Below are 27,945 nucleotides of genomic sequence, written 5' to 3' on the forward strand. Positions count from 1 at the left end.
GATCATGTTATCTGCAAACAGTGAGAGTTTTACTTCTTCTTTTCCAATCTGGATTCCTTTTATTTCTTTTTCTGCTCTGATTGCTGTGGCCCAAACTTCCAAAACTACGTTGGATAGTAGTGGTGAGAATGGGCATCCTTATCTTGTTCCTGACTTTAGGGGAAATGCTTTCAATTTTTCACCATTGAGGATAATTTTGCTGTGGATTTAGCATATGTGGCTTTTATTATGTTGAGGTATGTTGCTTCTATGCCTGCTTTCTGGAGAGCTTCTATGCCTGCTTTCTGGAGAGTTTTTATCATAAATGCATGTTGAATTTTGTCAAAGGCTTTCTCTGCATCTATTGAGATAATCATGTGGTTTTTATCTTTCAATTTGTTAATGTGGTATATCACATTAATTGATTTGCTAATGTTGAAGAATCCTTGCATCCCTGAGATAAAGCCCACTTGGTCATGATGTATGGTCTTTTTAATATGTTGTGGGATTCTGTTTGCTCGAATTTTGTTGAGGATTTTTGCATCTATGTTCATCAGTGATATTGGCCTGTAGTTTTCTTTTTTTGTGGCATCTTTGTTTGGTTTTGGTATTAGGGTGATGGTGGCCTCATAGAATGAGTTTGGAAGTTTACCTTCCTCTGCAATTTTCTGGAAGAGTTTGAGTAGGATAGGTGTTAGCTCTTCTCTAAATTTTTGGTAGAATTCAGCTGTGAAGCCATCTGGTCCTGGGCTTTTGTTTGTTGGAAGATTTCTGATTATGGTTTTGATTTCTGTGCTTGTGATAGGTCTGTTAAGATTTTCTATTTCTTCCTGGTTCAGTTTGGAAAAGTTATACTTTTCTAAGAATTTGTCCGTTTCTTCCAAGTTGTCCATTTTATTGCGTATAGCTGCTGATAATAGTCTCTTACGATCCTTTGTATTTCTGTGTTGTCCCCATTTATTTTAGTCCGGTCCCCACTCTAATCTGCACACTGCCATTGTTATCAAATGGCAGATGCTCTTACACGCTTAAGACTGTTTGAATCTCAGTTCCTTTATATTGACCTGCTTTTCCGTCCTTACAACAATTCACACTGCTTTGATGACTTTAGTTTATAATAAGTATTGCTGTCTTATAGGGCAGATACACCCAGTCTGTTCTCCTTTTCCAGAATTGTTTTTCCTGTTCTTAGATTTCTGTTTCCTAGTTTGTTTATACACACACACACACACACACACACACACACACACACACACGCAAATACCCCCACACATCCTACTTGAATATTTATCAGATTTGCATTGAATCTGTGGTTTAATTTAGAGGATACTTACCATTATTATGATAGGAGTTTTCATTTGTATGAAATATAGGTTATTTATTCTTTTTTTGTAACTTTTAACATAATTTTGCAGTTTTCACTATATATATTTGGTTTGGTCTATTTCTGGTTACCATGTATTTTTATTGCTATTGTGAATGACGTATTTTCCTTTGTTGCAGTATCTGGTTGTTGGCCTATGAAAGATCCTGATTTATTGATCTCATGTCAACTCCTCTGTCAGACTTTCTTATTATTACTAGTGTTTGACCTTGGAGTCTCTTTAATTTTCTATGTACACAATTACAGTATTTGCAGATAACAATTTACTTGCTTTTCCCCCAGATTATGTCTTTAATGTTAAATAAGTAGTAGGCTTTCTTGTATTTTCTTTAAAACAATGAGAATGTGTCTAAAGTTTTGCCATTAAGGATACTGTTGGTTCAGCATTTTGATTAAATAAACTTGTGTAGAAATTAAAGAAGTTTTCTTCTGTTTCTACCTTGAAATACTTTTGAATTTTTCACATGATTTTTTTATGTTCAGATGATAATAGGATTTCTGTCCTTTCTTTTGTTAGCAGCTGTCACTATGCCGGTTTGCACTGACAGACGTTTGTGAGCCTGAGCGTGCTTTGCACTCTTGAGATGACTCTCCATCTGTGCGTCTTTCCCACTGCATCGTGTCGCAGTGTTTCATTTAGGGCTTTTGCAGCTGTGAACTTGGCTTATAATTTTTCCTCCTTGTATTTTTACATGCATTGTTTTCATGTCAGGATTTGCTAACCTTTTAATATAAATGAAATATCAGTGCTTAAAATTTTTGTTAAAACAATTTGCATAAGAAAGAGATTTTTGTTCACTGGAAACTTGATAAAATATCATCTGGGGATCTGTTTGGGTCTAGATTCCTTTTGCCTCCAGGTTATGAGACTTTTTATTATTGGTTTAACTTTCTAAATAGTTATACTGTTCAGACTTTCTGTATGTTCTTGAGTAGATTTTGATAATTTATAATTTTATAAAAGTTTCCATTTAATCAAGTTTGTCTAATTGAATTTTCTTCTTAGTTCTTAAAATGATAGTTGATTTGTGGTTGTGCCTTTTTAAAAAATTTTTGCTATTATAAGGTGTAGTGAAACAAGTTGGTATATTTTTAAGTCTTTGATTTCAGAGAAACAGCTTTTGATTTGTTGATTATTCTGTTATATTAGGTTATTTTCTATTTGTTATTTTTCTTTATGATATCTTTCTGTTTTGCAAGATTTCCTCAGTTATTCTTGGCCCTTGTTATTGAATACAAAGCACATTTTTGTCATTTCTTCTGTCTTTTAAAAACTGTTTTTCGAACTATACATTTCCCCGTTAAACAGTTCCTTAGCTACTTCACATTAGTTTTAATACCATTGATATTTCTTAATATATACTTAAAAATTAATTCATGTTATAGTTCACAATTTCTATTTGATTTCCTTTTTTGACACATTCAGAAATGCCTTTTTCCATCTCTACAGTACTTGTTTACTATGCTTTACTTTTTATTGTTGATTTTTTAATATGCTATGTTATAAATTTCTAAATCATAATCTTTAAGTTTACCATGATACAAGAAACAGTACTCTGAGTGCTCAATTCTAAGGTCAGAGAAAAATTACTCTGTGGAGTAAATTAACAGAGTAATTACCAAAAATCTTAAAGCCAATAGTGAGTTTCCTAGGGATGATTCATATGACATTATTCAATAAAGTCTAAAACAACTTTCTATGTACACTAACATATTTCTGATTTATTATTAACAATTCAAAATGTAAAAGGAGACTTACATAACACACTATTCTTTATCCAAGAAATAGACTCTGAAACACAGAAGAATTGAATTCTATAGATCCCAATGCATAGGCTCTGTAGGTGGTATATGTTTAGAATTTTCCTGAAGAGTACTTTACTGAGTAATATGAAAGCAGGAACAAAGGGACGGCTCAAAAATCCACTTTCTGAGGAAAATCCTAGAGGTAGGCTCATGTTTGCTAAGTTATTTTTTCAAAGCAAGTTGAAAAGTGATTAATTAGGAGATTAAGATGAGGTGACTCTAAAATGGAAAAGCAGATGAAAGTTCCCCTCATGTAACTTGACTTTTCTCACTAAGTTTCAGCCTGTCCTCTGTAACCCTTCACATTTAATCAGTTCTTTCCTTTTCTTTGTTCAGGAGAAGATCAGAAAGGAAAGGACTCTGATATGAAAAACCCAAATGTATCTTTGCCTGTATCACCTCATGATGACCTTCCCTCATCAAGTCATGACGACCTGCACTCATCAAGTTACGAAGACGTGCATTATTCATCATGTCATGACGACTTGTGCTCATCAAGTCAGGAAACAACACCCAGACTAGTGAATTATAAGGTAAGCCTAGAAGAGGGATCTCTGCTAATTGGCTATGTTGTTGTTGTTCAGCTACCCAATCATGTCGGACTCTTTGCCGCCCCATGGACTGCAGCACACCAGGCCTTCCTGTCCCTCACCATCTCCTGAAGTTTGCCCAAGTTCATGCCATTGCATCAGTGATGCCATCCAGCCATCTCATCCTTTGACACCCTCTTCTCCTGTGCTAGACCTTTCCCAGCATCAGGGACTTTTCCAATGAGTCAGCTGTTCCCATGAGATGACCAAAATACTGGAGTTTTAGCTTTAGCATCTGTCCTTCCAATGAGTGTTCAGGGTTGATTTGATCTCCTTGCTGTTCAAGGGACTCTCAGGAGACTTCTCCATCACCACAGTTTGAAGGCATCAGTTCTTCAGCGCTCCGCCTTATTTACAGTCCAGCTCTCACAATCATATGTGACTACTGGAAAAACCATAGCTTTGACTAGACCTTTGTTGGCAAAGTAACGTCTCTGCTTTTTAATATGCAGTCTAGGTTGGTCATAGCTTTTCTTTAAGGAGCAAGTGTCTTAATTTCATGGCTGCAGTCATCATCTGCAGTGATTTTGGAGCCCAAGAAAATAAAGTCTGTCACTGTTTCCATTGTTTCCTCTATTTGTCATGAAGTGATGGGACCAGATGCTATGATCTTAGTTTTCTGAATGTTGAGCTTTAAGCCAGCTTTTTCACTCTCCTCTTTCACTTTCATCAAGAGGCTCTTTAGTTCCTCTTTGCTTTCTGCCATAAGGGTAGGGTCATCTGCATATCTGAGGTTATTGATATTTCTCCCAGCAATCCTGGTTCCTGGTTGTGCTTTATCCAGCCCAACATTTCTCATGATGTATTCTGCATATAAGTTAAATAAGGAGGGTGACAGTATACAGCCTTGATGTACTCCTTTCCCAATTTGGAACCAGTCCATTGTTCCATGTCTGGTTCTAACTGTTGCTTCTTGACCTGTATACAGGTTTCTCAGGAAGCAAGTAAGGTGGTCTGGTATTCCCATATCTATAAGAATTTTCCAGTTTGTTGTGATCCACACAGTCAAAGGATTTGGCATAGTCAATAAAGCAGAAGTAGATGGTTTTCTGGAATTTTCTTGCTTTTTTGTGATCCAGTGGATGTTGGCAATTTGATCTCTGATTCCTCTGCCTTTTCTAAATCCAGCTTGAACATTTGGAAGTTCTCAATTCACGTACTGTTGAAGCCTGCCTTGGAGAATTTTGAGCATACTCTGCTAGCGTGTGACATGAGTGCAATTGTGCGGTAGTTTGAGCATTCTTTGGCATTGCCTTTCTTAGGGATTGGAATGAAAACTGACCTTTCCTGTCCTGTGGCCACTGCTGCATTCTCCAAATTTGATGGCTTATTAAGTGCAGCACTTTCACAGCATCATCTCTCAGGATTTTAAACAGCTCACCTGGAACTCTGTCACCTCCACTAGCTTTGTTCACAGCGATGCTTCCTTAGGCCCACCTGACTTCGGACTCCATGATGTCTGGCTCTAGGTGAGTGATCGCACCATCGTGGTTATCTGGGTTATTAGATCTTTTCTGTATAGTTCTTCTGTGTAGTCTTGCCACCTTTTCTTAACATCTTCTGCTTCTGTTAGGTCCATACCATTTCTCTCCTTTATGAAAAGGGAAATACATTTTCATCTCGTGGGTGCCTTGCACTTTTTTCTTATCTGATCTATTGGAGCTTTGGGACTTCAATCATGTTGCTGTCCTCATATTCACTTCCAGTAGGTTCCAGAATTAATAGAGATAAAAATCAGTACCCAGAGCAGGAACTGTCTCCCCCACTTTCCCAATTTGATTGCCACTGCCACCCAGGGCTGACAGGTGTGCTCCTGTGTTGAAAAAGTCACTGTAGCTTGATTGTTCTCTCATGTAGAGGTCTGTTCGTTCCTCTGTGACATGTGAGATGATCACATCAAATCAACCATCACATTTGTGGCTGGCAGTCTTTCTTGGTGTAACCCAGGGTTCTCAGTTCTGCTGTTGATACTTTTCTCTGATCTGAATGATTTTCTATTTGGAGAAATATTTGGAAGTGAGAAACTTCATAGGATGTCGTGAGTAGATCCTTCACATAACTATACTTGACTGTCTCCTAGAACTGAGTATATCTTATTTTTTAAATTTTTTATAAGTTATCTATTTAAAGAAAACGTATATGATTTTTTTTTTGAGGAACTGAGTATATTTTATGGTTTGGATTTTTCCTCTGTATTTTATGGCTTGACTTTCCTAGGATGAGTTATGATACTCTTTAAAGTTTCCTTTTAGAAAAAAATATCTTAGAATACTTCCAGGTGTTTTTAGAATATGTTGTGAAAATCAGCTAGTTTATTAGAAATTGCCTTGCTTACATTTCATGAATTAATTTGGTGTTATAGTCACTTGATAGCCTTTCAGTTATGATGCTGTCCCTAGGAATTGTCTAGACTTCATAGACTTGTGTGTTGATGATTAGATTTAGTAGATAGATAAATAAATTTTTATTCCAACACCTTTATTTTTTAAAGGTGAAAAAACTAAGTCCCAGGGAGCTGAAATGATTTGTCTGTGATCATACAGCTCTTCAAGTCACAGAAAAAAGACTAGAAGCCAGGCTTCAGTCTCTTGACTATTGTCAAGTTTCACTCATAAATCTCTGGCATACGTAGTGCAGAACAGTTGACTTAGGCTCCTTGGGAAAATGTACCCAATCTTTTCTTTGGTATTAATTTGACAAAAAGAGCACTCTCCAAAAAGACCTGGCATCTTGATAATTTAAAATATTTCTTTTTGTGCCTTCTTGCCATTGTTAACCAAATCACATTTCATTCCATCAAAGACATGTTAGAGTCCTGAGTGAACCTTATTTGAATTACAGCTATCTAGAACAGTTTGCTTCTTTGATAAATATAATCTAGTTTATTTTGAAGCATGGCTTGAAGTATATCTCAGGTTTAAATTATGCTAGGACTTCTCACTCAGGTGATGTCACTTTTTCTCAGCAAATGAGTTGTATACAAATGGTTTTTTAGCATGTCTTTTTGGAGATGAGAGGGATCTTGTTAAAGTGTAAGCATGGCCCCATTTCTTTTTTTGCATTTCTTTTCCTTGGGGATGGTCTTGATCCCTGTCTTGTGTACAATGTCACAAACCTCTGTACGTAGTTTGTCAAGCACTCTATCAGATCTAGTCTCTTAAATCTATTTCTCACTTCTGCTGTATTATCATTAAGGATTTGATTTAGGTCATGCCTGAATGGTCTAGTGGTTTTCCCTACTTTCTTCAATTTAAGTCTGAATTTGGCAATAAGGAGTTCATGATCTGAGCCACAGTCAGCTCCAGGTCTTGTTTTTGCTGGCTGTATGGAGCTTCTCCATCTTTGGCTGCAAAGAATATAATCAATCTAATTTCAGTGATGACCATCTGGTGATGTCCATGTGTAGAGTCTTCTGTGTTGTTGGAAGAGGGTGTTTGCTATGACCAGTGAGTTCTCTCAGCAAAACTCTATTTGCCTAAAGAATAGCAAGGAGAGATAAGAAAGCCTTCCTCAGTGATCATTGCAAAGAAATAGAGGAAAACAATAGAATGGGAAAGACTAGAGGTCTCTTCAGGAAATTTAGAGATACCAAGGGAACATTTTATGCAAAGATGGGCTCGATAAAGGACAGAAACGGTATGGACCTAACAGAAACAGAAGATATTAAGAGATGGCAAGAATACACAGAAGAACTGTACAAAAAAGATCTTCATGACCAAGATAATCACGATGGTGTGATCACTCACCTAGAGCCAGACATCCTGGAACGTGAAGTCAAGTGGGCCGAAGGAAGCATCACTACGAACAAAGCAAATGGAGGTAATGGAATTCCAGTTGAGCTATTTCAAATCCTGAAAGATGATGCTGTGAAAGTGCTGAATTCAATATGACATCAAATTTGGAGAACGCAGCAGTGGCCACAGGACTGGAAAAGATCAGTTTTCACTCCAATCCCAAAGAAAGGCAATGCCAAAGAATGCTTTAACTATCTCACAATCGCACTCATCTCACATGCTAGCAGAGAAATGTTCAAAATTCTCCAAGCCAGGCTTCAGCAATATGTGAATCATGAACTTCCAGATGTTCAAGGTGGTTTTAGAAAAGGCAGATCAAATTGCCAACATGTGCTATATCATCAAAAAAGCAAGAGAATCCTAGAAAACCATCTACTTCTGCTTTATTGACTATTCAAAAGCCTTTGACTGTGTGGATCACAATAAACTTTGGAAAATTCTGAAAGAGATGAAACTACCAGACCACCTGACCTGCCTCCTGAGAAACCTATATGCAGGTCAGGAAACAACAGTTCGAACTGGACGTGAAACAGCAGACTGCTTCCAAATAGGAAAAGGAGTAGGTCAGGACTGTACATTGTCACCCCGCTTTATTTAACTTATATGCAGAGTACATCATGAGAAATGCTGGGCTGGAAGAAGCACAAGCTGGAATCAAGATTGTCAGGAGAAATATCAATAACCTCAGATATGCAGATGACACCACCCTTATGGCAGAAAGTGAAGAACTAAAGAGCCTCTTGATGAAAGTGCAAGAGAAGAGTGAAAAAGTTGGCTTAAAGCTCAACATTCAGAAAACAAAGATCATGGCATCCGGTCCCATCACTTCATGGCAAATAGATGGGGAACCAGTGGGAGACTTTATTTTCTTGGGCTCCAAAATCACTGCAGATGATGACTGCAGCCATGAAATAAAAAGACGCTTGCTCCTTGGAAGGAAAGTTATGACCAACCTAGACAGCATATTGAAAAGCAGAGACATTACTTTGCCAACAAAGGTCCGTCTAGTCAAGGCTATGGTTTTTCCAGTGGTCATGTATGGATGTGAGAGTTGGACTATAAAGAAAGCAGAGCACCTAAGAATTGATGCTTTTGAACTGTGGTGTTGGAGAAGACTCTTGAGAGACCCTTGGACTGCAAGGAGGCCCAACCAGTCCATCCTAAAGGAAATCAGTCCTGAATGTTCATTGGAAGGACTGATGTTGAAGTCGGAACTCCAATATTTTGGCCACCTGATGTGAAGAGCTGAGTCATTTGAAAAGATGCTGATGCTGGAAAAGATTGAAGGTGGGAGGAGAAAGGGATGACAGAGGATGAGATGGCTGGATGGCATCAGCGACTTGATGAACAAGAGTTTGAGAAAACTCCAGGAGTTGGTGAGGGACAGGGAGGCCTGACATGCTGCAGTCCATGGGGTCGCAAAGAGTCAGACATGACTGAGCGACTGAACTGAACTGATATCATATTAATGGATAATAAGACTTAATATAATGAAGATAACAGTTTTTCTTAATTTAAAATGCAAAGTTAATTTAACCTGGTTTTAATACAGATTTCAAATTTTGTGTGTTTGTAGGTGAGGGAGAGAGAGAGATTTAATGAGCTGAATCAAACTTGGGGAAACAGAAGGCCAAAAGTATGGAGTATGAGGAAAGGAAGGCAAAGTGTGTATATGGTGGAATGAGAACTGGGATACTGCAGACTATCAAAACTCATTATAAACCTTAAGAACTGAGGAAACGTGGTAGTAATTTAGGAAGTGGCAAATAAGACAGATGAAACTGCTTAGAGATTACAGAAGATGACCTATGTATATATGGGAACTTTTTCTGTGACAGGCGGCATTGTGGATAGAATGGTCTGTGCAATTTATGGTGTGGGTACAATTGGTTATTCCAAGAGGAAAAATAGTGCTTTGAACTGCTAAGACTAAAAATTCATGTACAACAGCTAGACAGTGGTGATAGGTTGTACTGAAAGGGTTTTTTATTTTGAAAATTTAGGGTGAAGGTGTGGCAGAAAAAGGTAAAGTCCCATTTACTAATGAAATCACAGTGCGACGAGTTCAGGGACTGGCTAGCGATGCAGCTCAGTCGCTCGGTCATGTCCGATTCTTTGTGACCACATGGACTGCAGCATGCCAGGCATCCCTGGCCATCACCAACCAGACCAGCTTGTGGTTTATCCAGTCTGGCATTTTCCCATGATGTCCTCTGCATATAAGTTAAATAAGCAGGGTGATGATAAACAGCCTTGTACTCCTTTCCCAATTTTGAACCAGTCTTTTTCCATTCCAGTTCTTACGTTGCTTCTAGACCTGCATACAGGTTTCTTAGGAGGCAGGCAAGGTGATCTGATATTCCCACCTCTAAGAATTTTCTACAGTTTGTTGTGATCCTCACAGTCAAAGGCTTTGTGTAGTCAATGAAGCAGAAGTAGTATTCTTCTGGAATTCCCTTATTTCCTCCATGATCCAACGAATGTTGCCAATTTGATCTCTGGTTCCTCTGCCTTTTCTAAACCCGGCTTGTACATCTGGAAGTTTTCAGTTCATTTACTGCTGAAGCCTAGCTTGAAGGGTTTTGAGCATAACCTTATAGTATACGAAACGAATACAATTTAGGGTAGTTTGAATATTCTTTGGCATTGCCCTTCTGACCTTTTCCAGTCCTGTGACCACTGCTGAGTTTTGCAAATTTGCTGACATATTGAGTGCAGCACTTTAACAGCATCCTCCTTTAGGATTTTGAATAGCTCAGCTGGGATTCCATCACGTCCACTAGTGTTTATTTATGTGAAGTTAAAACTTAATAAGTTATATGTTTTGACTTATACTGTAAAATGAATGTGCTTGATAAGAGTTCTAGGTAGTTATTCCATTAATATGCTTGCATTTAAAATTGATTGTGCTTGGGCCCCTGTTCTAGAATGTCAGCTGTATATATGCCCACAAGCATATATATACCCACAAGAAGTATTTCAAGTCTAGGAAATTTTGTGGAATTAAGCAAAACACATACACATGGATATGGACTAAGAAGAGGGGAAAGGATGAATGTTTCACAAAATAAGAATCATCAAAAGAGATGATGCTTCAAAAGAGATGACAAGACATAACACAGTGGATGGCTGGAGATGCTGCCTAAGAAATAGCTGGGAGCTGAGGGTGGAAAATTAGGCAGAGGCCAGACCGTGGCAGGCCTCTGGACTTTGGACCTGCTGCTCCTTTTGCCCAGGATGCTTTCCTGTCTCTTTGTCTAACCTTCCCTCTACCTTTTAGGCACACGGTGATTAGGTATCACCGTACTTTGTTACCGCATTGTTGTTTATCACAGGTGTAGCTTTTATACGTTTGCTTGTGTATTTTCTCTTTCCCCATGAGAATGTATACATTCCACAAGGGCGGAGCACATCATGCGTCTTATTCAGTGTTTTATCTGTGGCACTTAGAACAGTATTTGCTTGTATTTACGCCCCAGAAAAGAACTGTCAGATGAGTGGGTTAATTGAAGCAGAATTGAGGGAAAAAATATTGATTACTGAATCCTTATTTCAAGGAGTTTTTTTCATTTAATTATATTCAGTTTATCTACCCGTGGTCTGGGTACTGTACAGGAGAGTGCAAAGTCAGCAGTGTGGAGTAAAGCCCATTTAGTAACGCAACATCTCATGGCAGAGACATTCCTAGAATCACTGGATTTAATTACACAAGCACTGAAATAAAGATGAATGATCTTTATTTATTAGTGTGTTAGTAATCTTATATTAACAATAAGCTAAATGAGATAAGCACTCATTGTTAAGAATCTCCTCTGGGCTGCAATAATAATCTTTTTTTTTTTTTTTTAAAGAAAAATAAGCTTTCTTTTAATGAACTTTTGGAAAATAATTTGGATGATTAAAACTTGGGTGATTCAATATAAAAACATGCTGTTTTGATGGATTGGAAAATATTGAAAGGGAGATATACATTTCAAGTATAGAAAATCACACCATGATTGTGATTTCATTCTATTATTGAAGATCTTACTGCTCTTCTTGAGAAGCTATAGAAATCATTTTCTCTTAAACTATTGATTCCTGAAATATAGCTATAATTTTTTTCATATGCCTGTAGGTTTTTCAAAATGAAGTTAACTCAAGGAAGCTAAAAGTCTTTTTTCGAGATTTCCAACATAGTGATGATTTTGAAGATCAGTTTAAAGATGAGGCTGAAAGGTATAACTCATATACTTATTTAGTAAGTTTTCTACTTATTCGTATTCATAGCTAGACCTTTGAGTGGAGGCTGAATAATGGCCCTCAAATGTTTGATTAATTTTAAAAATATAGTACTTTGTAGTAAGTACAGTCTGACTTATCTAGAAACAGGATGTATTTATGATCTCATAAATATGATATTAACACAAGAAAAAGGTATTCCTAAAGAATTCAGTTTCTCTATCATCTCAACAATTACCGTTCCTAAACCTTTGTAAGTGTGTTTTGAGTTCTTGGATGGGGCAGTGTACTTGAATTAAGGTAAAGCTTAGTACACAACTAAGTTCTATAAGACATTACATGTTTCCAGAAAGAAAATAATGTATACTAGAAATGGAACTATTAGCATGGTGAATACTATATATGAAAAAAATTTTAAAACTCGGAGAAAAAGTAAATTTCCATTAGAAACAAAGGAAACAGCAACTTTAATGCTTATAAAATATTCAAATTTAGGTGTTATGTACAAAGACATTAAATAAGAAAATATTTTATTAAGTCATATTTTCTTAGAGATTTGTAAGTAATATTAGCTACAGTCACTGGAAGAGCACTGCATAATAATGTGTATAGTATACAGCTGTATAAACAACTTTCAGAAGTGCATTAGATGAACAAGAAATAACGTTAACTCAAAAGTGTTTTGAGATAATATTATATGTTACTAATATATACTAATTATTAGATACTAATTACATGCTAAGCACTGTATAGAAAGTGAAGTCGCTCAGTCGTGTCCAACTCTTTGCGACCCCATGGACTTAAGAATACCAGGCTTCTCCCTCCATGGAATTTTCCAGGCAAGAGTACTGGAGTGGGTTGCCATTTCCTTCTCCAGGGGATCTTCCCGAGCCAGGGATGGAACCCAGGTCTCCCGCATTCCAGGCAGACGCTTTAACCTCTGAGCCACCAGGGAAGCCCTGTATACAAATACAAAATATTAATAGTTCTTGCTCTGTAGTTTACTGTTGGGGCCCAGACACATAAAAGGCAAAGTTAAATACAGTAGTAAATATTGTTATAGAATCAGAGTCCAAGGATTGTGGGTACAGAATAAAACCGTGCAAGGGGGAGAGTTCCTTTGAGGAAAGGAGATTTTGGTTGGGTTTAGGATCTTAAATAAACAGAGATTCAGCAGGTGAAAAGCAAGGGAAGAAAATTTCAAGCTGTGGGAAGAAGTTTGAGCAAAAATAAGGAGCCGTGAAAATATCTTATCATTGGTGAGAAATGTTATGTGTCAAGAGTTACAGGGTGTATGTTTCTTGGAATGCCAGGAAGCTTGGGAAGATGAGAGGCAGAACAGAAAATACAATGTGGGCCATAGTTTGAATGAACTGAATATATGTGAGACCAAGGAATACACATTTTATTCAATCTGTTAGAATGAAAATGAAGTACTGCTGCTACTGCTGCTAAGTTGCTTCAGTCGTGTCCAACTCTGTGCGACCCCATGGACTGCAGCCCACCAGGCTCCCGCATTCCTGGGATTCTCCAGGCAAAAGCACTGGAGTGGGTTGCCATTGCCTTCTCCAGTGCATGAAAGTGAAAAGTGAAAGTGAAGTCGCTCAGTCGTGTCCAACTCTCAGTGACCCCATGGACTGCAGCCTACCAGTCTCCTCCATCCATGGGATTTTCCAGGCAAGAGCGCTGGAGTGGGGTGCCATTGCCTTCTCCAGTGCATGAAAGTGAAAAGTGAAAGTGATGTCGCTCACAGACGGAGCCTTTTTGCGTCTTCCTGTCCGTCTCTCACTCCTCCATCTATCTGTTACCTATCAGGAAGGGCTTGATGGTGAAAGACAGCTGGTAGGAAATGGAGAGCAAGTGGATGTTTACAGTAACTCAAGAAAAGGGGGAGGAGCAAAGAGTGAGAAGCCTGTTATTACCCACAGAAACAAAAGGGAAAGGCAGTTACTTTGTTGAGGCTGAGGCGTAAAGTACATAAAGGAAGTTAATAGAGATGAGGACAGAAAAGTAGGCAAGGGTGAGACTGTCAGCCTTCTGGATTTATGAGTTCAGGGAGGAGCCTGAGTTTATCCTGAGCTTGGTGGGCAAGTATAACACTTAAATTTTCATTTAGGGGAGAATTTTCTCAGGAATTGGAGAGTAGACCCAGAAATCAGATTAGGAGCCTTTTGCTAAATGGGGTTGCAAATGAAAGTGCAAAAAGAGCCAAACTGATAGCGTAAGTGAGTAAACTGAGTAGTGGGAAGTTGGAAAGGAAGCAGAAAGGAAAAGTGGGCTAGTATTTGAGAACCCGTTAGAGTATATAGAACAGTATTTCGATGGAGATAGAAAGATTAAAGGGTTTCCTGTTTTTAAGGTGAGAGAGAATCAGTTGATTCATATTTATTCTTATGGAAGAATTTGTAGGTAGGGAGAAATTAGTTATATTTAAGAAAATATTCAACATTCGAAAAACTAAGATCATGGCATCTGGTCCCATCACTTTATGGCAAATAGATGGGGAAATAATGGAAACAGTGACAGACTTTATTTTGGAGGGCTCCAAGAGCACTGCAGATGATGACTGCAGCCATGAAATTAAAACACGCTTGCTCCTTGGTAGAAAAGCTATGACCAACCTAGACAACATTTTAAAAAGCAGAGACATTACTTTGCCAACGAAGGTCCATCTTAAAACTATGGTTTTACCAGTAGTCATGTATGGATGTGAGAGCTGGACTATAAAGAAAGCTGAGTGCGGAAGAATTGATGTTTTTGAACTGTGGTGTTGGAGAAGACTCTTGAGAGTCCCTTGGACTGCAAGGAGATCCAACCAGTCAATCCTAAAGGAAATCAGTCCTGAATGTTCATTGGAAGGACTGATGTTGAAGCTGAAACTCCAGTACTTTGGCCAGGTGATGCAAAAACTGACTCATTGGAAAAGACCCTGATGCTGGGGAAGGTTGAAGGGAGGAGGAGAAGGGGATGACAGAGGATGAGATGGTTGGATGGCATCACCGACTCAATGGACATGTGTTTGAGCAAGCTCGGGGAATTGGTGATGGACAGGGAATCCTGGCGTGCTGCAGTCCGTGTGGTCGCAAAGAGTCGGACACGACTGAACAACTGAATTGAGGTGAACTGAATTGAAGAAAACATAATTTTAGAAAAATGTCTCAGAGGAGACAGCATAGAGTTGAAAGCCTGAAAGGATTAATTCTGAACATGGAGAAAACAAGGAATAATGGAGACTGTCGATGCACTTAAGTATACATTTTTAAAGAGTAAGCTGAGAAAGTTCTTACTTTCTGGCTCACATTTCACAGAAGGGGCTGCACTGTTACTAAAGCAGAGCATCGGGAAAGGCAGTGCTTGAGGATGGTAGCTCAGAAACTAGGGATGGTAGAGGAAATGGGCTAGAAATGTACCAGCGCTTTCCAGATGGTTCTCTGCTGACACTAGAAAGCCCAGTGACCCCAGTACTTTTCTTCTACCACAGCCTAGATAAAGGACGAAAGAAATGAATATGGGGATTGATCTAAGGCGGCTGGTTTGAAAGCTGAAGTTGGGGTTTGTGATCAGATGTTGGGACTTTGGAATTCTCTCTTTGAAAGGGGGCCAGTTCCTGGGGTTGACAATGGAAGCGGGTGGTTGAACTGAAATGGAGGTGAATGTCAATTGAATAGTTAATATAGATGATCAGAGATTCTCTCTTAAATACACATGCATTCTCTAAGCCAAGGACAAACATAAATTTCTTTTCTAGTGAGAATGACAGTACGTTGCAGAAATCCAGTAGCTTCTTTCTAAAGCAGAAGTCGAGCAGCGAGGACGAAGAGCTTGCAGGGCCTTCCCATCCTGAGATTCCTACACTTCAGGGTATGACCTCATCCCACTTCATTAGCAGATTCTTGATGAGGCTATATTTCAGAGGTATGCACAAAGAAATTTCTAATAGTGATGCGGGAAAAGAGCTAGGAAAAACTTTTTCAAAAGAGAAAAAGATGATTTTCTAGGATTTTCCTTTAAAAATGAAGAAACTGTTCCATACCTCACATTAATAAAGGGTACATTTTTATTCTTTCCCTGTCCTCCATCGTCTCCCTGAGCTTGCGCAAACTCATGCCCATTGAGTCGGTGATGCCATCCAAATTACTTACAATTGTATATAGCATATGGAGAGATATGTTATGCATTTAGTTTAGTGCTGTCAGTTATATAGATCCTCTTAATGCTTGTGATGTGTGTGTGTGTGCACAGGTGCATGCTTGATCTGTTTTAGAATTAGAGCTAGAGATGTGTTAGACTCTGCATATCCTCTCATCTCAGACTCCAGGGTCCAGGGGCTTCTAAACACTTGGTCCCAGAGAGGACAAAAGTTCTTTCTTGTTCCCATCCATGTCTTGTATGTGTTTTGTTTTTGTCCAGTCGCTCAGTTGTGTTTGACGCTTTGTGAGCCCATAGACTGCAGCGTGCCAGGCTTCCCTGTCCTTCTGTATCTCCCCGCTGCAGGCAGATTCTTCACCATTTGAGCCGCCAGGGACACCGTCTGTATCTCCCAGAGTTTGCTAAAACTCACGTCCATTGAGTCAGTGATGTCATCCAACCATCTTATCCTCCGTTGCCCCCTTCTCCTCCTGCCCTCAGTCTTTCCCAGCATCACCGTCTTTTCCAATAAGTCGGCTCTTTGCATCAGGTGGCCAAAGTATTGGAGCTTCAGCTTCAGCATAAGTCCTTCCAATGAATATTCAGGACTGATTTCCTTTAGGATGGACTGGTTTGATCTCCTTGTTGTCTCAAGCCTTCTCCAACACCACAGTTCAAAAGCATCAATTCTTTGGCGCACAGCCTTCTTTATGGTCCAACTCTCACATCTGTACATGACTATTGGAAAAACCTAACTTTGACTGTAGCAGCAAAAGCAATGTCTCTTTGTCCCCAAAGTAATGTCTCTACTTTATAATGTGCTGTCTCGGTTTGTCGTAGCTTTCCTTCCAAGGAGCAAGCACCTTTTAATTTCATGGCTGCCGTCACTGTCTGCAGTGCTTTTGGAGCCCTCCAAAATAAAGTCTGTCGCTGTTTCCATTGCTTCCGATTTATTTGCCATGAAGTGATGGACCAGATGCCATGATCCTCATTTTTGAATGTTGAGTTTTAAGCCAGCTTTTCACTCTCCTCTTTCACCTTCATCAAGCAGCTCTTTAGTTCCTCTTTGCTTTCTGCCATTAGGTTGGTGTCATCTGCATATCTGAGGTTATTGATATTTCTCCCAGCAATCTTGATTCCAGCTTGTGCTTCATCCAGCCCAGCATTTCACCTGATGTACTCTGCATATAAGTTAAATAAGCAGGGTGACAATATACAGCCTTGACGTACTCCTTTTCCAATTTGCAACCAGTCCGTTGTTCCATGTCTGGTTCTAATTGTTGCTTCTTGATCTGCGTACAGGTTTCTCAGGAGGCAGGTCAGGTGGTCTGATATTCCCATCTCTTTAAGAATCTTCCACAGTTTGTTGTGATCCACACAGAGAATTTAGCATAGACAATGAAACAAAAATAGATGGTTTTCTGGAATTCCCTTGCTTTTTCTGTGATCCAACAGATGTTGGCAGTTTGATCTCTGGTTCTCTTGCCTTGCTTGCCTTGGCGTAATTGTCAGTATATACGCTCAGTCACATTATACAACAGATCACTTCTCCGTCTATCATATCTATTTATAACACAGTAGTTTTTTCTAAGAATTGTGGGTTTTGTGTGATTTCAAGGTGTATAGTCATGATTTTTCCAAAATAAGGACCCTTCCTTTAAAAGTAATAATAGACTCTTCATCTCTGGAAAAATAAAATTTCATTAGTTCTTTACTTAAAAGAAAACAATAAAAATAAAATCTCCCTTCACACATATATAAGTAACTTAGACATGTGAATTTTTCTTTTTCTTAGGTATGGAAATTGTTTCTGAAAAGGAGCTAGCTCATTTAGCTCTGGTTCGACCATTAATATTCAATACTCAGGAGCAATCAACCATCAGGGATTATTTTAAAATACTTACAAAAAAAGTATCAGAAGATGAAATCACCCAGGAATTTAACGTAAATATTTTGGTTTTAACCAAGGTCTATGTGTGATTTGTTTTTCTACTTCTCAATCAGAGAATATCTGTTCTTTTCTTTTCATGTTGAATATATTGTTTTTATTTTTAAATATTAAATTTGTTTCTAAAGTACTGGATGTACATAGCAAAAGAATAAAATAACATAAAATGTTATAAAGCAGATAAAGTCTCTTTTTCTCTCTTGATTCCCTATACCACTATTAAATCTGTCATATAAACTTTCAGAAAAATTGCTGACATATACTTCATTATTTTGCTCTTTCTTTCCTTTTATAAAGAATTCCAATAAATAATTCCCAAATATATTATGAGCATATATAGTTCTATCTCATTCTTTTTAAGTATTGCATGGTAGTTATATGAATGAAGACTTTTTTTCTTTAAATAGTCCTCTATGATGAACATTTAGTTTATTACAGATGTTGTTATTATGAAAAACATTGCCCCTCTTCATTCACGTTCCTATGCATAGTCTTCAGAACGAATTCCTGGAAAGACAACCAGTATTTTGTGCTGTCAGATTTTTGGGTCTTTACTCATCTTTTAAGTGACAGATGATTTCTTGTTGATGTTCTAATTGGCATTTCTTAATTTGAGAACAGATAGCTTTCCATATGCTTTTAAGCCTTTCATATTTATTTTCAGTGAACTAATTCCAGTTGTTTGCCTGATTTTCTATTTATTCCTTTTCTTATCCATTATTAACTCTTTATATAATGAAGAAATTATCCTTTTTGTATGTGTTTTGTAAATATAGTAAAATTTGCCACTTTGTTTTTTGTGTTACATGTGTTTGCATATACATTTACTGTGAAGAAATAGCTAATTTTTAATGGTTGAATGTCATTCTTTCTTTGGGGGGCTTCAGGGTTTTCTGTATCCTTTAGGGATTCCCCTTTCACTCTAGGAACATAGCAATTATTTCTTGCTTTTTTCCCTAATATTTTGTGATTTTTTTTCAATGCATAAATCTTTCATCCAGCTAGCATTAATTTGTTATAAGATATTTGGTAGGGACCCAACACCCTATAGCTAATCAGTTGTTCAATGATCCTCTTGTCCCAGCTTCTCTTCAGTGATGTGAAATGCTACTTTTTCATATACTGAAGCACCATGTGTATTTTATTTTGGTGGTTTTTAAAATTGATTTGTTTATTCATGTACCAAACTTTTAAAATTAACCTAGCTTTGTATTATATTTTACCATCGATTAAGACTCATCTTCCCTCATTACTCTTCATTTATAGAATTGTTTTGCTTCTTTCTACAGTTGCTTTTTTCTAGACTACTTTTAGAATTGGTTTGTACAAAGATTAAACTGTAAAAATAGGTGTGGAAATTGTTTCTGAAAAGGAGCTAGTTCAGTTAGCTGTGGTTCGACCGTTAATATTCAATACTCAGGAACAGTCAACCATCGGGGATTATTTTAAAATACTTACCAAAAAAAAGTATCAGAGTATGAAATCACCCAGGAATTTGTGGTAAATATTTTGGTTTTAACCAAGATCTATATGTGACCCTGATATTATCTTATGGCTTAAAACCTGGATCCTCATTCTCCATTGCAGTAGTGGCCAGCATTAACTTATGGTAGTGCCAAGTTGGCTACCCAAGAGCTACTGAAGAGTTTTTAAGAAGTATGCACCCTCAGGCTTTATCCGCAATCGTTCAAATAGGGCAGGGCTGGACTCGCATCAGTCCCCTTTGAGTGTGAAGCAAGGCCTTCCTGGTTAGTTTCAGTCGCTTGTGTTCTGTCTTCATGTGTTCTGTGCTGTTGTTATCATACTGTTCATTGTCTTCCAAAGAGGACTGTATATGTCCATGCCTTGATTACTGTTCTCCTACCTGGTGTGATACCCATTCACCTCTCCTTTCCTTTCACACACAGCTTTCTGTGCTGCTAACCTCCGAGCCTCGGGAAGGCTCAGTTCAGGTGCTGCTTTCCCTCTGGGAGCTTTCCTTCCCATACCTTCCAGTACAATCTAGTGCTGTCCTTTATGCTGGTGTGTCTCTACGCTGATCCCATGGCCACCTCTCTAGCTGTTGTTAACTTCTTAAGTGTAGAGCCATTTTCAGATTCATCTTTGTATTGCAGAATGTGCAACAGTGATGAGTACATGCTAAATGTTCACTTAATGCCGAATTCACAGTTGGTAATAAAGTTTTTGAAAAGAAGAATTCTTTAGTGTTCTAACTCTAATTTCTTCATGGGGCAAGGAGTAAATTGTGAGAGTTTATATTTTTGTTTCTGTTAGTTTATTATTTTCATTTATAAAATGATAGATTAAGGGGTTGGTCCTAAGAAGTTAATGTTCTGTATTGGCTTTCTAATTTTTTTTTTTTTAATGAAAAAGGAAAAATCTTGGAGTTCAAGGGAAAAAGTATCTCCAGAGAGTTGAGCATTTCCTTATCAAGCAACTTGTTGATTGATTCACATCTCAAATCTGAGATATTTTATATAGGATTCACATCTCAAATCTGAGATATTTTATATAGGACTTTTCCAGTGGAGTTCTGACTTCTTTACTTACCATAGAGCACATTTAATATCAGGATATGTCACAAAGGGACTTGAGAATCATAAACACTACACAAAGACAGATACTTTTTCTCTCCTTTTTTCTGTCATAGTAAATATATTACTTATATTTCTTACCTTTTAAAGGCTTTGAAAGTTAAGAATCTGCCTGCTGTTTTCCACTCTGGGAATGAACTACACAACAGAGACAAAAATAGATATCGAGATATTCTTCCATGTAAGCTAACAATGGTTTTAATTATTTTCCTGTTTATGTTTGATAAAAGGTAAGAAGTGGGTTGTATGGCTTTCAGTACTAGCCATTTTGACCTGTGACCATGATGAAGACTCTGGAAGCTAGCACTGGGTGACCTGGGCATATTCTTGGTTAGCTTAGATCATGAAGAAGGTCAAGTCTTCTATCCCAGGTAAATTGTCTACTTACTGTCACCGGATTCTTTTCACAAGTCCTTCAACCCTGTTCTTATGCATTACTGCTTCTAAAACATCGTATGCATTGTCGCATCTAAAACAGAAAGTTTAATACTCTGAGACATCTTTCACTTTTGCTACCCTTACCACCTTCCCTGATCATTTTGTTTAGACACACAAATACAATGGTACTATTTATATCCTTTGTCCTGAACAAGAAAGCTGCCAATCTACCCTCCAATAGGAGGCTTCCCTTTGATTGTTGCCGAAGACTTTCTCATTGCTTTCCGGGGCTAGTCTCTTCCCCACCCAGTTACAGATTCATCTGGCTAAGACCTTCCAAAGAGCAGAAAGAAAGCAACACAATTTTACTCTTAGGATGGAAATCTCATTTTTATGCCTCACATTCCTTTCAAAGTCAAAAAACTTTTCCCACATTAAATGACTATTTTTCTTCCTACGAAATGACCTTCTTCTTTATCCTGTATCTTGTTTAATTTAACCACTCGTTTGTTCAAGCCAGAGAACCCGAGTCACCTGCAGTATCCAAAGTGGTCACAAAGTCCTTTCAATTCTGCCTTCTTAATACCGCAGGAATCCTCGCGCATCTCCCGATTGCCACTGCCGCCAGCCTAGATCGAGCCTGCTTTCTCTCTCGGCCAGTCTCCGTCGTCTTCACTGCCTCCACTCCCATCTACTCACAGTCGCTGCTGAAATAATTCCCCTAAAAGCTCTGAAGGCACCAATAAGCTACATGAAGTGGCCAAAATCTCCCCCTTCTGCTGCGTGACCTTCCCTTTCCCAGCCTGCGCCTGTGGCTTCATGACCGCTTCCCTATGGTCAGTTGACCAAGGACAGGAAAACGGGGCCCGGGTAACAGATGGATTTGTGCGATGTGCAGGCACCACCCAGAAGCAGATAGCAGCTGCACCACAGTGCCTTTTCTGGGGCATGCCTGAAAGACAGTGGTGAAGGGGAATCCTCTCAGTTGGTGGAACTTAAAGCAGTGTACTTGGTTGTTCATTTTGCTTGGGAGCAGAAATGGCCAGAGGTACAAGTCTGTATTAATTCGTGGGCTGCAGTCAGTTGTTTGGCTGGACTGCCAGAGACTTACAAGAAACATAGCTAGAAGTTGATTACAAGGAAATCTGCGAGAGAGAAGTGTGTATAGAGCTCTCTGAAAGGACAAAAACATGAATATATTTGTGTCTTTTGTGAACGTTCATTGAAGGGTGATTTAAGAAGAGGTTTTAACAATCAAGTGGATAGGATGACCTATTCTGTGGATACTAGTCAGCCTCTTTCCCAAATCCTCCTGTCATTTCCCAGTGGATTAATGGATAAGGTAGACATGCTGGCAGGAATAGAGGCTGTGCATGGACTCATCAGCGTGGACTCCTCACCAGGCTGACCTCGCTATGCCCATTTCCCAACGCCCAATCTGCCAGTAGCAGAGACCGACACTGAGGCCCTAATATGACACCATTTCCAGGCGTGATTGGCCCCCTAGCTACCTGATGACAGGTTGATTACATTGAATTGCTTCTGTCATGGAAGGAACAACACTTTTTTGCATACTAAAATAGACACAATATGGATTTGCCTTCCCCGCATACAAACTTCTACCAAATCTACCAGTGGACCTGAAGGACACCTTACCACCATCATGGTAGTCCACACAGCCTTGCTTCTGACCAAGGAGCTCATGTAGAGGCAAATTATTTGTGGCAGTGGGCCCATGATCATGTAATTCACTGGTCTTGACACACTCCTCATCATTCCGAGGCAGCTAGCTTGATAGAGCAACGGAATGACCTTTTGTAGACACAGTAACAGTGCCAGCTAGGTGGCAGTACCTCACAGGGTCGGAGCAGTGTTCGCCAAGAGGTTGTATTTGCTCCAAATTAGGGTCCGATGCATGATGCTATTTCTGCCACAGCCAGGAGTCAGGAGTCAAGGGATGGAGATGAGAGTGGCCCCAGTCACTGTCACCTCTGAAGTGAAAGCAGAAAGTGAAAGTCGCTCAGTCGTGTCTGACTCTTTGTGATTCCATGGACTGTCACTTGGGTAGCCATTCCCTTCTCCAGGGGATCTTCTCACCTCAGGGATCGAATCCCTGTCTCCTGCATTGCAGTCAGACTCTTTATTGTCTGAGCCACCAGGGAAGCCTCACTGTTGCTGTTGCTGCTAAGTCGCTTCAGTCATGTCCGACTCTGTGCGACCCCATCGATGGCAGCCCACCAGGCTCCCCCGTCCCTGGGATTCTCCAGGCAAGAACACTGGACTGGGTTGCCATTTCCTTCTCCAATGCATGAAAGTGAAAAGTGAAAGTGAAGTCGCTCAGTTGTGTCGGACTCTGTGCGACCCCATCGACGGCAGCCCACCAGGCTCCCCCGTCCCTGGGATTCTCCAGGCAAGAACACTGGACTGCGTTGCCATTTCCTTCTCCAATGCATGAAAGTGAAAAGTGAAAGGGAAGTTGCTCAGTTGTGTCCGACTCTTGGCGACCCCATGGACTGTAGCCCACCAGGCTCCTCCTTCCATGGGAGTTTCCAGGCAAGAGCACTGGAGTGGGTTGCCATTTCCTTCTCCAATGCATGAAAGTGAAAAGTGAAAGGGAAGTTGCTCAGTTGTGTCCGACTCTTGGCGACCCCATGGACTGCAGCCCACCAGGCTCCCCTGTCCATGGGAGCTTCCAGGCAAGGGCACTGGAGTGGGTGCCGCTGCCTTCTCCGCACTGTCACCGCTGGTGATCCACTAACACACTTTTTGCTTCCTGTCACTGTGACCTTATGCTCTGCTGGTCTCAAGGTCTTAGTGGCTCTCTTCATTACTGGCATCTGGCATTTGGTAAGGACTTTCCACCTGAAAACTTGAGTCTTCCTTGAAGGGCAGCAAATCATGGAATTATTTGTAGATTATGGAGTCTAGAAGAAGTGCTGCACAATATGGAACAAATGACTTAGGCGCTTTGAATAAAGACTCCTTATCTGAAAGGTGTGGATAATAATATGACTCTTCAAAGGACTGTTTTGAAGTTCAGATGAGGTGATGCACGGCTTACATGCTTGCGCTAAATTCTGTTTTTGAGGGGAACTGAGACTGAACCACCTCCGCCTTTCTCCTCTGGCCACCAGAGCTATTTCTTTCCTGCTAAACACAAGCGTGCCTGGCTTTATAGTGCTACACGTTATTGCACTTTGCAGATGCTGTGTTTTTTTAATAGATTGAAAGTTTGTGACAACTCTGTGTTGAACACCCTTTTTCCAACAGCATCTCTTCATTTCATGTCTCTGTGTCATGTTTTGGTAATTTCTGCAATGTGTCCAATGCTTTCATTATTGCTGTATCTGTGACAGTGATCTACTATCAGTGATGTGTGACGTTACTATCGCAAAAAGATTAAACTTGCTGCAGGCTCAGATGATGGTTAGCATTTTTTTTAGCAGTAGAGTATTTTTTAAATTAAAATATGTACTTCGTTTTATACAAACATAATGTTATTATTGGACTTCCCTGGTGGCTCAGACGGTAAAGTGTCTGTCTACAATGTGGGAGACCTGGGTTCGATCCCTGGGTCGTGAAGATTCCCTGGAGAAGGAAATGGCAACCCACTCCAGTACTCTTGTCTAGAAAATCCATGGATGGAGGAGCCTGGTGCAGGCTACTGTCCATGGGGTCACAAAGAGTCAGTCAGACACGACCGAGCGACTTCACTTCACTTCACTTCAGTGTTATTATTGCACATTTACAGTGCAATAATAGACTACAGTGTAGTGTAAACGTGACTTTTATATGCTCTAGGGGACAAAAAAACTCATGTGGCTTTCTTATTGCGATAGTCCCTTTGCTGCGGTGGTCCGGAACCAAGCCTGTGTGGCCTCCGAGCTATGCCTGAGTCCCATGGTTTGTTTCTGAAATCCTTCCCCTTTATATTTTCCCTTTGTATGTTCTGCATCCTTCAGTGTTTTAATAATTATTTTCTTTTTTTTCATCTTTTATTTTTTTGGTTCTGGGACAATTCCTTAAGCTGTTTTCTAAATCACTAATTTGTTTTCCTGTTTTCTTCTCACTTTAGGGATTTTTAATTGATAAATTGTGGTTTTTATTTGAAAGCAAGCTTTTATTACTTTATATTGTTTAATTTTTACTTATTAAATTCCCCCTTTGAAAAATAAAAAAGTTACTTCCTACTACAAAATGGTACATCTTCACTGTAAAAATTTAGGTAATAAAACAGTCCCTACTAGCATTTGGATAAACGCTGTGCTGTGTTCTGCTGTTGCATCGGACTCTTTGTGGCCCTTGGACTTCCGGTAGCCTGCCAGTCTCCCCGTCCATGGGATTTTTCAGGCAAGAATACTGGAGGGGGTTGTCATCTCCTTCTGCAGGGAATCTTCCCCAGCCAGGAATCGAACCCTCATCTCCTGCACTGGCAGGCAGGTCCTTCACTTCTGAGCTACCAGAGAAGCTCCTATATATGATATATATGTATAGGTACATCTATATGACGGAAGATCTCACTGTAATGCTCTTTTACCTCCTTCGTAATTTAATAATGTAACAAGTTTATGTCAATAAACAGACATATATATGTATATCATCCTTTTAAATAATAAAATAATGTTTGCTCAGATTTCATTTAAAATACAAATGAGAGTTTTTAAAGTATTCTTCTCTTAAAGAAAGGAAGACATTTGCTGTGATTTCTCAGAATGGCATCCTTTTGTGGAGTACTAGGTATCTTTATATATCTAGTGATTGTTTTGTCTTCATATTTACAAGGAGAGATTTGTGTTTGCCATTTTTGAATTTGAGAAAGGTTCTGTCAGAACTGGTGTAAGCCCTGTTCAGAGATCTTTGTTATAGTGTTTTTGGTAGATGAGTGGGCCTCCTGACTTGAGTACTAGGGACGAGCTACTGGTGAGACCACTGCATGGCAGGGAAAGATCCTCTTTTTATTCTCTCTGTGGGAGCAGTTGTGGAACCAGAGCTCCAGATGTCTATGTAAAGTGAAGAGAGAGTTCCTGGGCCACTGAGCCACGTAATTGGCGTTTCCCCTCTCATATTTGTTAATAATAGTCCATATTTTGAACAAATCCCTGTTGTAGCATCTTTTTGCCACAATACTTTTGCTTTGATGAGCATGCTCCTTCACCAGGTGAAAGCTGAGAATGGACATAAAAGATGGCTATTTTGTGTGCAGGGAGTTGATAGAATTCTAATAATCCTAGAATTGTATCTACTAAACTATCCCAATCTTTTTTCTTTTCCCAAAAATATTTGTTCCTTTCTGGCCATTGCTGCTCTGAGCTTTCAGGTTCTCTGGATTTGCAGGAGAATGCCATTCATTCACTCGTTCCTTCAGAGGGCTCCTCCTTTGCTGGGTCTAGTTATAGGCTAGGAGATACCTCCCCTGGCCTTTTCCTACTTGTGCCATATATAACAGCAATCTCTCAAGGTGTCTGGATACTGATGGCATTCTTCTCTTTTTAGTAGAAACTGATTTTTTTTTAAACCTTACCCTAATTGTATATTTCTAGAAACTCCTATGCCATCTTTTCTATTAGTCAAAGAGATAAATAGATTTACTTTTGTGAAATGGTTTCATGAAATCTGCGTGTATTGCATATCCTGCTTTTCCTTTACTATATGTTTCTGTTTTTGTAATAGATGATTCAACACGTGTTCCTCTCGGAGAAAACAAGGACTACATCAATGCCAGTTATATTAAAATAGCCAATTCTGGAGCAGAGTATTACTATATTGCTACCCAAGGACCACTGCCAACTACCACGGATGACTTTTGGCAAATGGTTTTGGAAAATAACTCTAATGTTATTGCCATGATAACCAAAGAGAAAGAAGGTGGAGTTACCAAATGCCACCATTACTGGCCTGTTTCTATGAAGAAACCTTTGGAATTGAATAGCTGTCGTATCTTCCTGGAGAACTACCAGATACTTCGGTATTTCATCATTCGAATGTTTCAAGTTGTCAAGAAGTCTGTAAGTTAAAAAATAAAATCAGCGTTAGATATATATTTCCTTACATATGCACGCATGTCAGGCTAGAAAGTTAGGAGTAAGGTGGGCCGCAGCTGGGGACACTTGTTTAAAGTAACTTGTTTTCACTTCTCCCTGGTACCAGAAACTAAGACAGCGCCATTTCTTCTTCTGCCTCCAAACTCTGACTGGGGAGATGCAATGACTGAAAAGGGGAGTCGGGGCGGTTGAGAAAGAGTACTGGAAGGCACCTAATCCTGGGGTGTACTTTGGCTACCTCTGCTGAGAGGGACAGACACGACGAAGTCCTTGAGATACGCTGATAATCACTGGGCTAGGCATGGTAGCAAACTGTTCGGTGCACTCACTGGTACTTGGAGTTACTGCGCTCAATGGATGGTAATATTGAGATGTGTATGGGCTGCAGAAAGGAGGTTCTCTTTTGGTTTGGACAGAGTATTTGCTAGAGGAGGGGACATCTGAATTGAGAATTTACCCAAGTGAGAAAAATGAAAACAGTAAGTAGATGATGAAGGTATAAAATAGCATGGGGCATATGTACAGAGAGATGTAAGTAGTTAAAAGTTTCTGGAATGTAAAAGTTCAAATGCCAGGGAGAAATGAGAGATGAGATGGGGCTGTAGAAAATCAGCGGAGGAGGCAGCGGCCCCCACTCCCGTACTCCTGCCTGGAGAATCCCAGGGGCGGAGGAGCCTGGTGGGCTGCAGTCCATGGGGTCGTGAAGACTCGGGCACAACTGAGCAACTTCACTTTCACTTTCCACTTTCAGGCATTGGAGAAGGCAATGGCAACCCACGCCAGTGTTCTTGGCTGGAGAATCCCAGGGATGGGGGAGCCTGGTGGGCTGCCGTCTATGGGGTCGCACAGAGTCGGACATGACTGAAGCGACTTAGCAGCAGCAGCAGCAGAGAAAATCAGTAGAGAAAGCTGGAACATGAAATGTTTTGGATTTCAGCTAAGGAGCACAAACTTTATTGTGAAGATAATTAGGAGACATTGAAGAATTTTAGTAAGAAGGGTATATGATCAACTTAGGGCAACTAGCAACTCGATAGAAAGCAAAGACTTTGATGCTTTTCCTATAAAATTGGCAGACTTTA

At 39.5% G+C, this 27,945-nt stretch overlaps 1 protein-coding gene across 1 annotated transcript in view; it reads left to right on the top strand.

Moving 5' to 3' along the window:
* PTPN20 (protein tyrosine phosphatase non-receptor type 20) overlaps positions 1-27,945 on the top strand; it is a 70,996-nt gene that overhangs the window by 28,366 nt on the left and 14,685 nt on the right. The window contains exons 2-6 of the mRNA XM_052639663.1: positions 11,671-11,771; positions 15,523-15,635; positions 17,698-17,846; positions 20,535-20,625; positions 26,493-26,827. Coding sequence (XP_052495623.1) covers positions 11,671-11,771; positions 15,523-15,635; positions 17,698-17,846; positions 20,535-20,625; positions 26,493-26,827 — 789 coding nt within the window. The remainder of the gene's footprint in view (positions 1-11,670; positions 11,772-15,522; positions 15,636-17,697; positions 17,847-20,534; positions 20,626-26,492; positions 26,828-27,945) is intronic.

Source organism: Budorcas taxicolor, chromosome 5 (genome assembly GCF_023091745.1).
Source record: "Budorcas taxicolor isolate Tak-1 chromosome 5, Takin1.1, whole genome shotgun sequence".
Taxonomy (NCBI): domain Eukaryota; kingdom Metazoa; phylum Chordata; class Mammalia; order Artiodactyla; family Bovidae; genus Budorcas; species Budorcas taxicolor.